At 45.6% G+C, this 11,206-nt stretch overlaps 1 protein-coding gene across 2 annotated transcripts; it reads right to left on the reverse strand.

Moving 5' to 3' along the window:
* Nucleotides 1-416: 416 nt before the first annotated feature.
* On the reverse strand, nucleotides 417-7,475 carry Cldn12 (claudin 12). Of its 2 annotated transcripts, none has more exons than XM_038315567.1 (4): nucleotides 7,331-7,475; nucleotides 5,855-5,926; nucleotides 3,835-3,888; nucleotides 417-1,180 (listed from the first exon to the last, which is right to left on the reverse strand). In XM_038315567.1, the coding sequence occupies exon 4, from the start codon at nucleotides 1,149-1,151 to the stop codon at nucleotides 417-419; it is 735 nt and encodes a 244-aa protein (XP_038171495.1). In that variant the 5' UTR covers nucleotides 1,152-1,180; nucleotides 3,835-3,888; nucleotides 5,855-5,926; nucleotides 7,331-7,475. The 2 variants fall into 2 exon arrangements, with proteins under 2 accessions (XP_038171495.1, XP_038171496.1); XM_038315568.1 differs by having other exon boundaries at nucleotides 7,196-7,333.
* Nucleotides 7,476-11,206: the final 3,731 nt, after the last annotated feature.

Consider the following 11,206-nt stretch of genomic DNA (forward strand, 5'->3'; position numbering starts at 1 on the left):
TTACACCCTCGAGCTGGCAGAGTCCTGGAGACGAACTGCAATCCTCTCCTGACGGAAATTCCTTGTACTTAACTGCTCTTCTCAGTTTAAGTCATCAGAGACAAACAGGATCTGGGATTCCGCAAGGATCAAGCACAACAGCACTGCTCCTCACTGTGCTGTTTTCATCGCCTCAACTGCTATCACAGACATCAACAGGGGGCTAAATACCCTTCTAGGACTAGAAGCAAGATAGAAGGAAGGTTTCACACTTAGAAGAACGTAATATATACCTCATAAAATCTAGCAGCATTTCACTCTACCAAGATATATAAATTTGGCTCCACTGACTAGTCAAGAACAAAGGAAAAAAGTATACAGGTCCAAAAAGGCTCTTCACGCAGGGGACCGCGAGGCTGCCGTACGACACGGACTTGTTAAGTGCTATGTGAAACGACTGGAATGTCGATTTCTATGGCGGAGAGGCGGGAGCGCGATGAGTAGGGCTGAGAGTAAGTGTGCACACCGGGAGCGCGAGAGTACAGCGGCTGCCAGAACGGCGAGGGCAGAGATCTGCACGCGCAGTACCAAACGAACAGAAGAAGTGCGGTCATAAACAGACCCCCTGAGCTAGCGATAGTGACAAACACCGCATAGTCAAAGGCAAAGACCGGCTCAAACTTCCTGTTGAGGTGAGTGTTATAAAAGATGGCCCAGATGGATGGGGAGAGGCTCACAGTGCCGGCCAGGAAAAACAGGAGTCCAGACACCAGATGGCAGCCTGCACTATTGACCAGACACTTGGCCAGTTTGATGTTAGGCACCGAGGACCTGAAGGCCGTGTTACACATTCCAATCAGACAGAGCAGCAAGGCACCCATTGCGATCAGGATGCTGAGAGGCAGGGCAAACTGGAGGACACGCAGGTCCAGCTGGTCCACAGACAGGTACCAGGTGCGGTCGTACATCAGGCAGTCGCTGCTCCCATCGTACCGGACACACTTCACCCACAGGCCGGTGTAAACGGTCAGGTTCTTCTCGTTTCTGTTGAACGTGAGGAGTCTCAGTTTCCTCCAATTGGGAAGCAGAGTCCCCGCGGAGAGGCCTGCTACAGAGGCAATGCCACACAGGAAGGAGAGCACTGTGGCCGCGTGCACATCTCGGCAGCCCATGGCAAGTCGGCGTGAACAGTACGGTCACACTAGGGGTGACACAGAGGGCAAATCAGGCACAGCAGGAGAGAGCAGAGCTACCAGTGCCACCACCCGGCAGCATCAGTGAAGACATGACCGTGCAGAGGCCACTTCTGCAGAGCTTGCCGGCGCCTGCCTCTGATCCTAGCCCTTCTGAGGCAGGAGGACTGCAGTAAGTCTGAGGCCAGCCTGGTCTCTATGGTGAGTCCTAAACCAGACCACACCCCACCCCTCTGGAAAGAAAGAGAAGAAGGAAGGAATGAGAGGGGGAGGGAGGGAAGGAGGGAGAGAGGGAGGAGGAGTAGGGGGGAGGGAGTGAAAAAGAAAGGAAGGAAGGAAGGAAGGAAGGAAGGAAGGAAGGAAGGAAGGAAGATGGAGTTTCTGTCTCCTCCCTGTACAACAGGAATGCACATTAGTATGTGTGCCCCAGGTCAGGCACACACACACATACACTTTGTCATCACTGTGTCACACAACAACTAAAAGTTTTGGCCATAACCATTTTCTTTCAAAATTAACTTGAGTAACATCACACCTAAAATTTTCTTTGTTGTTAATATTCATTTGGCATACATACATGGGCCAATCTGCATATTAGGTGTACAATGAAAAAGCAGACATTAAGCACGAATAATTCAAATTACAGCAGGAGCTAGAACTCTCAACAACGAATAGCTAGCTGGCTGCAAGTGCTCCAGCCTGAGCGTTAGCACCCCAGCAAACACACAGCGAGACTCGGACAGCAGGGGTGTAAGGGGTCTGGTCTGCAAAGGCAAAGGTACGAAAAAAGCATGGCAGAACAGCAGGCTGTTAAGAGCTGACTCTGGGCCAGACAAGACGGACAGACATTCCCTGTGCCTTTAGTCTGCATCCGCAAAATGGGTACGAAAGCAGTGTCTTCCTACAGGTTCCCACAGGGATCCAATGTGTTCGTGTAACATCAAATGCTTAGAACACTGGGATGCACTGTGTGAAGCCACTCAGCGACTGCCTTTGTGTGTGACCGTGCTCAGGACTCGGCACACCGGAGAGCTTTGAGCCATGTGCGCTGAATGGATGCTAAATGAGGAAAAGGCAAACACACCTCACTGCTATAATTCTGGCACGTCGGGAAATTATCAGAAGGGGAATGAGCTCATCTCCAGGGAAATCAGGCAAACAGAACAGGAGAACAAAGTCCTGGTTTCTGCTCACCTACCTTCTGGCTGATTCAGTTTGATCCAAGTGTTTTTCAGGGAAATCTCTAGATTTTGGTGGTTATAGAGCTATCAACGTTTGTGGACGATCAATGGAGATTCTGAAGTAGAACACCTGTCTCTGCTGATGCTATTGTAACAGAAACAACAGCAAGGCTTTTCTTGCTTCTCAAAGTAGTAGGCTGTATTCTTTTCTCATGTACAATTAACTATATAAACCAGTATCTGATTCAGATTTAAATTTTTTTTTGAGAGTTTGCAATGTATCTCAAAGCTCTACTCAAATATATTTTACAATGAGGCCACAGAGCAGACGATTCTCAGGGCTACATTTCCTTTTGTTGCTGTTTAAAGCAAGGTGAAGGGGTGAAGTTGTGTTTATTTCTGATACATTATCACGGTGCTCACAGAATCCATTATCTTTTCCAAAAGCAAATATTCTCTACTGAGATGACACAAGAATATTCCCAGAAGTCAGGATCAGAAAGATAACCAAGACAAAATGCTAAGACACTAGGTTAGCACATGTCTCAGCAAGCAGGTACAATGTTCTTTAGAAAACTCTGCTACATGCATATGCATAAGTTATATAGTCATATAAATTAGGAATAGTTTTACTAGCAGAAACTCTATGCCTGCGTTTTCAAATAGTAACACATTACTAAGTGTACCATATGAAAATTGGTTTGGCCTTGACTAGAGTAACGAGGGCAGGTCTAAGTTTCCCACAGTTACTAGCTACCACCTGTGCTGCCTTCTGTCAGTGTCAGGACATTTTCAGAATAAAATGACAGATTATAGTTTAGTTTGCATGCAAGTCAGAAAAAAAAAATCCTCCTCTCTTGCTTAATTTTAGCAACAAAGAAGGAATACTTTGGTGCAGGTTTGAGAATGCTTGCATTAGGAATGCTTACTGCTGCCAAGCTTCTGAATTCGGTTCCAGGAATTTTTTGACCTGGTTCCCCCATATACGATGAGTATATGTATAGCGCCAGGCATACAATTCATTCCAGGGTTATGAATGCATAGTGGGCCCTGTACCAAGACCATGTAGAGTAGTTCACAGATGTGGGCTAGACAAAGAAATGGCTATGACTAAGAAGTCACTTGTTCAACAAATATTTTTTGTTGCATGTGACACATATGGAAGATACCCTGCAAAGACACCAAGGTCACTGCTCTAGTGTGCTAATAAAATATGCTGCTCCATACAAACTCAAAATACCGATGGTTAATCAACTGTATAATTGCTGTGTATTACGTGAACATTGTTATATATTAAGCAACACAAGCCAGTAAACCATTTATTAAAAAGTTATTGCCCTGGGTTAGAGAAAGACTAAGCAATAAGAAGGAGGTTATTCCTGTCTCGTCTAAAGCTCCAAGACTCCTTCAGCTACTCCTCACAAACTCTTCACTCAATCACAGTTCCATCCCTGCTTCCAGGAATGGGAACAAATACTTACAATTTCAAAGTAATTGGTATCGTTCCAAACAGTGTCCTGTGCCACCGATTCCTGCAACCCAAAGGCAACGAGGAACAGGATCAGTATATGCAATTATTAATCCTCTCCTGCAACCCTTTGCCTACGAACAACACTAATGAAGATGGGCAAAGCAACATTTACTGCAGTCCTAGTGTATTTAACCACACCTGCGTCAAGTCAATGTACGTTCTGCATCAGTTCTCTGAGCTTGCCATGGTGATACAGCAAGGACTAAAAGTTTTAAACACAGTCAACAAGGATACCATAAAATGTGTTTCAGAAGCAGAACCAATCTTCAGCCTCAACCCCAGTGCTGAGGTTCATGTCTAGCCTCTCACGGCTTCCTTTTGTGATCACTTTTTGTCCTGTTATTAACTCTACATATCTACAATCTGATGTCTTACTCCACTTTGAGATAACATTTTACACTGCGAAGGCAAAAGGATATATTTCGTTGGAAAACTGAAAAAGACTGCTGTCTTCCAATTAGGACTTTTCATGTGTGAGAGAGGAAAAAGATTTCTACTCTGTGCTTGGTCAATCAGCTCTATACCTAGAACATTTTTTCTTGAGACGCAGATCTGACTGTGGCTTCATTTCTTTCCTCTCAGTAGCTTCCCATTTCCTGAATAATAAAGACTCTTGAGTCAAACCTTCCCAGTTACACCAGTTCTCGGCCTCTCATAGGTCACTCTCACCTTATAGGCCTCACGGTCTATGCCTTTCCGTCCACCTGTCCAAATTTCCCACTTCTGAATTTAATTAAGAGCTCTGGCCACATGTCAACCCTCCACGCTTTTTACAAGGTTTATTTTCATTTGCTGTGTATGGATGTTCTGCCTGCATGTATGGCCCACACGCCAACAGTATCTGCGAAGGCTAGAAGAGAGTGCAGCTGGAGTCACAGCTGGTTGCGAGCTGCCGGGTGGGTGCTGGGAACCACACCTGGTCCTCTGCAAGAGCAGCAAGTGCTCTAAACTGCTAAGCCAGCTCTCCAAGGCTCTAAGACCTTTCATAGTCCCTGCCTATCCTTTGTTTACCTGATGTCCGTCATCTTGTGGGGGAAAGCAACCTAACCCTCTCGCTTTCTGAACGACGGCCTTCCTCCATCCCTGGTGCATGATGTGAGCAGCACTCTTTCTCTTCGGCAGTGGTGAGAATGCCTACCACTCCTGGTTTACATACTGTTCTTTCCAACAGACTCAACTTCAGGCCAGAGATCCTTGCTTTGTCCCTGGTGCTTACCACAGGCCCACGGGGGAGGAACTCCATTACTCGCTGACTGAAGGAGTAAATACATAGCTGCCCATACGTGTCTAGCTGGGATACAGAGAAAATGACAGCCTTGGTTTAGTGTAAGTTCCGCTCACTTCACCCGGGACAAGTCACCACATCCTGTTCCCGGAGGCACTCCGGCTGTATCTAGATTGAGTGCTTGTTTCCTGCTCCTTAGTGGCCAAAAGTCTCTCTAATTTTGTAAAATGAAAAGCAAAACGTTTCCCTAGCAATGATGACAGTTCTGGGGTGGTTAATGACCAAATCAAATGCTCTGTTCCCAAACTGCCACCCCACATCTGTCTCTTGTGCCAGAGGGACTTTCAGAGAACATCTGGTACACAAATGTTATCAATATCACCTGGAATAAAAAATATTTTCAAAAGGATATTTTCTCTTGCTTTGAAGAGAGTTCAAAGAAGGCTGATGCAAAATAGTGGCTAAGAGCTTTGGGAATTCACGAATCCATTATAATTTTTTCAGGGACGGTTCCAAGGAAATCACTTCAAAAGCATGTATGTCTCATAGTCACTAAATTAATTCTTGATGTTAACAATGGCCATCCGTTCTATCTATAATTTGGGTTTTCTTGGAAACCGGAACCACCAATCCCTGTACCACAAGGGTTCTACACTGCTATTCTGTTGAAGAAAATCACTGCTTCCGGCTGAGACAGCAGAAGAAGGGAGACGTCATAGAAGCAAAGGACACGCTCACCTGTTAGTTAGTGTACCTGCTCCTCCAGAATCAGATGATACCGGTGCACAGCCGCACACAAAGCAGAGATAATGTGGGCCTACGGAAACAGGAAAGGCTCCAAATTACTACAGCACTTCTCTAGAAACTAATTCACGGAGAAGCAGAAAAAAAAATAGCAGTCATCTAGACTTAATAAAATGCTACATCAGAAAAGGCAAGCAATCCGTTTTTCAAAAGGAGAGTGTAAGGCTGAGGATGTAGCTTAGTGCTAGGATGCTTGCCCGTCATGTAGAAAGCCCTAGGTTCAATCACCAGCACCACTACAAAGCAAACAAAACACAAACAATACAGGTGATCGATTCTTACATTCACCGTTGGATGTGAGCCCCAAAAGAAAAACAACACTCGCTTTGTGATTCGAAAGTTCAGGATAATTAAGGTTAAAAATAAAAATCACTTTACTGGGTTAGAAATCTATGAAAAAGAATTAATGGCTTTTCCCCCCCAAGATTCGGTTTACAGATATCATGAAATAATGAGAACGGTGAAGAAACTATACAACTGTCTTGGAACGGAAAGAAATGCATTGTTTTAAAAGTGTTTTAAAAAACGGTGCTCACAATAAATCCAGACAAAACGGATCTGCATTGTTCATCGTGAAATTTGCGACCAGAATGTTCTTTTTAGTTCATGCCGCAAGCTATCACCCTTGGCTCAACCTGCCATTTCAGGAAGTTTTCCTATCTCTAAACAGGAGTGACGTCCTCTTTAAATACTACTTAGCTCAAACAGGTAGGCTGAGTGAAAACTCATAAACGCCCGCGAGCTTCCTGGATCGAGGCGTTTATCACTCACTGGTCCTAGTCCAGTAATTATGCAGGATGTGGCTGGGTGCTGACTTCGGTCAAGGTTCCCCACTCGCGTCTATGATTCTTGAACTGATACCAAGCATGCAAGCATGACTGCTTCACAATCAGAAGGGCCCATCTGACATCAATGGCACCATTGGGACCCCTGGTGACCTCTTCCAGGGCGGTCACCGAGGGTGGCAGTGGTGGCAGTGCCGTGCTGCGGAGACTGTCCCTCCCCTCCCCGCGGTGGAGCCGCGTCCTCAGGAGACCCCGAGCAGCCGCGCAGGGAAAGGGGCGGCTGCGCTCAGCCAATGGGGCGAGCCCGCCACACGCGCTCGCGGTGCGTGGGGGCCGCCGCGGGTCAGCGTTACACAACCGGGCGCGTCAGCCGCTGCCGCGAAAATAGCAACCGCAGCTCGCGCCTCCACCCCCTCCCCCCGCCTCCCCAGCAGCGCGGCCCCGCATTTCCATGCTCCTCGGAAGGGATGAAAATGTTGTAGCGCTCGACCAAATACCTCCTCAGCCAGTTTCCCCAGCCGCACAAGTGGGCAGCGTTTAAAATGCCGACTCGCCGCCACTTGGCCGTTCCACACGACACCCTCAACTACTTGCAGAAGACTCCGAGACGGAGCGTCCCTGACCACACCTACCGGGTCCTCACGTCTCGAGCACCCTGCTCGCCCACTCGGAGCAGCCTCTGGCCGCGCCTCCCTCCGCGGTCGCGGAAGTGCGTCCCGGCGAAGCCGCCTCAGCGGCTTCAGGGAGCCAGTCAGGCTCTTCCCGGGCCCTGCTCAGGAATACCTTGCGGCACGGGAACTACAGTTCCCAGCATCCACCGGGCCGCGGGCCGCAGGCCATATCCCGCGAGCACCCCCTACTTCCGGTCCCGCCTCCCTTACTTCCTCTTGCACCGTTATGGCCTGGTTTAGGAACTGGCTTAGAATGCCGTAATGCACACGCCTGAGAAGCAAAATCGAGAATCGCTTGAGTACTGAATCAAATGCTGTCCAGTAAGTACAAAAGAATAACCACACAAGTTTACAAGGGGCCCTTTGCATGTTACTTTTCTGGTTATCTTACAACAGGCAAAAGATAATCTACCGCAATCCTTTCCTACGTAAAACTAATTAGGTAATTAGTCTAACTTCATTCTTCTACACATCAACTATCCTCTCTCTTCTTCTCTTAAATGTAAGTCCCGTGCAAGTAAACATCTCAAAGAATTTCTGTACACTAGCCAATTATTTTAAAAAAAAGATTTAAGAAATGTGATGCCTACGACTTGCACCATATAAACACGCACCGATGGAGAAACAAAAACTGAGGTCAATGTTGAAAACTTTTTAAATTATATCTTCCATACATTCCGATTATATTTTTTCCTCTTCCCCAACTCTTCCCAGATCCTCCCCACCTCCCTACCTACCCAATTTCATTTTATTTCTCAGAACCAAAACCCACAAGAATCAAAATAAGAATCCCAATAAAACAAAGATGCCAAACCAGATCATGATGAAAAGCACACAAAACACATGGTGTCTTGCTTTGTATTAGCCAACTACTCTTGTGGTTGATGTCATCTGGAGAAAAGAGCCTCTAGGTTGGGGCATAATTTTAACTCTAAGCAAGGATGGGAACGTTTCTTGTATTAGTCATTTAAATGTTCTGTAACTTCTCAATTGCAACTTCTCAGAAAGGATGGAAAACGATCCTATTTGACACTACTGTAGAAGATCTCATCCATTTCTGGCCTGCTCTGCCCTGGTGCAACCTTGGACCAGGAGACCTGTGTGGCCTATGGTCTCCATTTGTAGAGCAGGGTGTCTACACCAGAAACTCATGAGAATTAAATTCATTAATCCTGATAAGGAATACATGGAAAGGTACAACAGTATCTGCCACACAAGGACTTAGCTATTAACAGTTTCCATTTTGTGTTGCTACAGTAATAATTGAACTGCTGGCAAAGAAGGGGACGTCTGTTATCTGTCCACTGCTGTCGTTTCCTGATCAGGGCCGTATTGCACAGACCCTGAACAAGTCTACCCAAGGTCAGAAACCATCCCGCCTCCAACCAGAGCTGGAGGGAACGTGCCTCTCACACAGGCCTTTTTACCCCACCCGTTTCTGGCACCAGATTCTCAGGTGCCTCCTGGCCCTTCTGCTCCCATGCCTGTGCCACCACAATGATCTCAAATGTGAGAGTAAACCCTTCCTGCGCTCCTCCTGTCAGGTCACGTGTGTCAGTGACAAGACAGGTGGTCCAGCCCATCTTGAGAAGGAGCAAAAGCTGGTCAAGGCTCTCACACCACACCTTCGGAAACTTCCCTCCTTCTTCCATCTTAACATCCTATGATGACCTGAGCACACCCAGATAATACAGGATGTCACAATTCTGTAGAACTGATTTGTAATTTACATTTCACCCCAAACCACACATACACACCTTGCCATGTTACATGACATATTCAGATTCTGGAGATGTGATCCCCTTTAGGAAATATTCTGCCTATAATATTCTAAGAACCTCTTCCATGCCGAATCAAAAAAATCAGGGTTTTGTTTTTGTTTTTTAGTTTTAATTTGCTCTACTTTCTTCTTTAACCACTTTTTCAAAAAACGTTTCCTTGCATTTGAAAATGCTGCATTGCTATTTCTAATTTCTCTAGTTCCTTGCCAAACATTTGCTTTCATTTTCTCCTCAGTCTCTAATATAACTGGTAAGAGGTTTGGTCCTCTTCTCCTCCCTCAGTCAATACACTTCCTTGGAGAGAGGAACAACCTATTTTCTCAAAACCACATCTTTGTCTCAGACTTGCCATCACTTTAGAATAGAACTGCCAGCCCATCTGCTTGAGTACTATTGTTTGAATTTCAGCATTTGCTAATGCCAATTAACCCCAGAGACAGATATTGGGGTTCAAGATGAAGACCAGAAAAGCAATGCAGCCAAGCTACTAAAGTGCTCTTACCTCTGTGAAATCTTCTGACTGAAAGTGAGCAAGTTCCTGTCTCCTCCCGTCTTATATTCCTCTCTAGTTTTGGGATTAAAGGCATGCACCTCCACCACCTGGCCTCTATGGCTAACTAGTGTGGCTACTTGGATTAAAGGTGTGTGCCACCACTGCCTGGCCTGTATGGCTGACTAGTGTGGCTAGCTTTGCACTTTGATCTTCAGGCAAACTTTATTTTTAACAAAATAACAAATAAAATCTCTATAGAACCCGCTGTGGCATTCACCGATTCTCTACCATGAGAGTGCTTACACTTTATTACCCGTTTTCAATGATGTATCCTCCACACTTCACTTAAATTAGGAACCACATCTTGATTCCTCCTTTAATGAACAAAGAAAGCAAGGTTAGACAGTTCTAAATAAGTTAAACAGACAACAATTTTGTTCTGTTTTTGGGTTTTCTAGACAGGCTTTCTCTGAAGCTTTCAGAGCCTGTCCTGGAACTTGTTCTGTAGACCAGGCTGACCTTGAACTCATGGTGAGCCACCACTGCCCAGCTCACTTGAGAACTCCTTAAACATGTAGGAGTGCTGAAACAAGCCGATAGCTACTTGGCTGAGGAAGGAGGATCATTTAGGCGTGGAATTCAAACACCTGCCCAGGCATGTAGAGTGTCAATTAAAAAAGAAAATACAGCACAGAAAAAGAGAAGTTTCTTTTGAAGCATTTCCAAAAACTGTTAGGAATCCATAGTATAGTACGGAACAGGACGTATGACAGAGCGTTTCGTCGACCGTAGGTATGGTACTGGGGACTGAACCTCTGGGCTCACAGTGCTGAGCACTCTGCCACTGAACCATATCCCGTCTTAAAAACAAAGCCCAATTGCACTCATTCATTTTCCAGTCAGGATTGTGGGGAGCCCGGGCTGGCCTTGTTGCCCAGCAGCTGGGGTTACAGAGCGGTGTGCCCACAACTGCAGTACGTTTCTAATACCGAATAACGTCACCACTCACGGACAGGGACAGGCCATGGTACAGAGGAATTTGTCTAGACGTGACGCAATGTTTTCTGGTTTTTAAACCTTTTAGTGTAACTATGACAACCACCACCATTCCCTCCTATCCCAGTTTTTAAGAGAAACTTGTGACTTAAACTTTTAAAGGAATACATTACAAATTTGGAATTATAACATGAATGGTTCTTTGAAATAAATTAGCTGTTGTGGTCTATGTTTCATAGGAAAATCTGTCTGTATTCATCATACAGTTTTTACTATTGTTCCTGATGAAAATGGCACCACTTCTGGGAAAAATTTGTTTTTGAATCTGAGGTTCAATTCTTATGTAGTTCTCTTATTCCCCCCCCCCCCCCACACACACACACCCACAACGCAGCTGACTGGGGCTTTGGCTATTCTATTTAATCATGTTTCAGATCCTTCCAGTCAGAAGCTTTTACTCAACATCTGTCCTTGATTTAAAACAAGCTCCATCCACGTCCTGTAATTTGTGACAAACCATATACAAATAGAAATAAAGGTATATTTTAGCTGTATAATTATGTTTTC

The sequence above is a fragment of the Arvicola amphibius genome, chromosome 18 (assembly GCF_903992535.2).
Source record: "Arvicola amphibius chromosome 18, mArvAmp1.2, whole genome shotgun sequence".
In the NCBI taxonomy this organism is placed as follows: Eukaryota; Metazoa; Chordata; class Mammalia; order Rodentia; family Cricetidae; genus Arvicola; species Arvicola amphibius.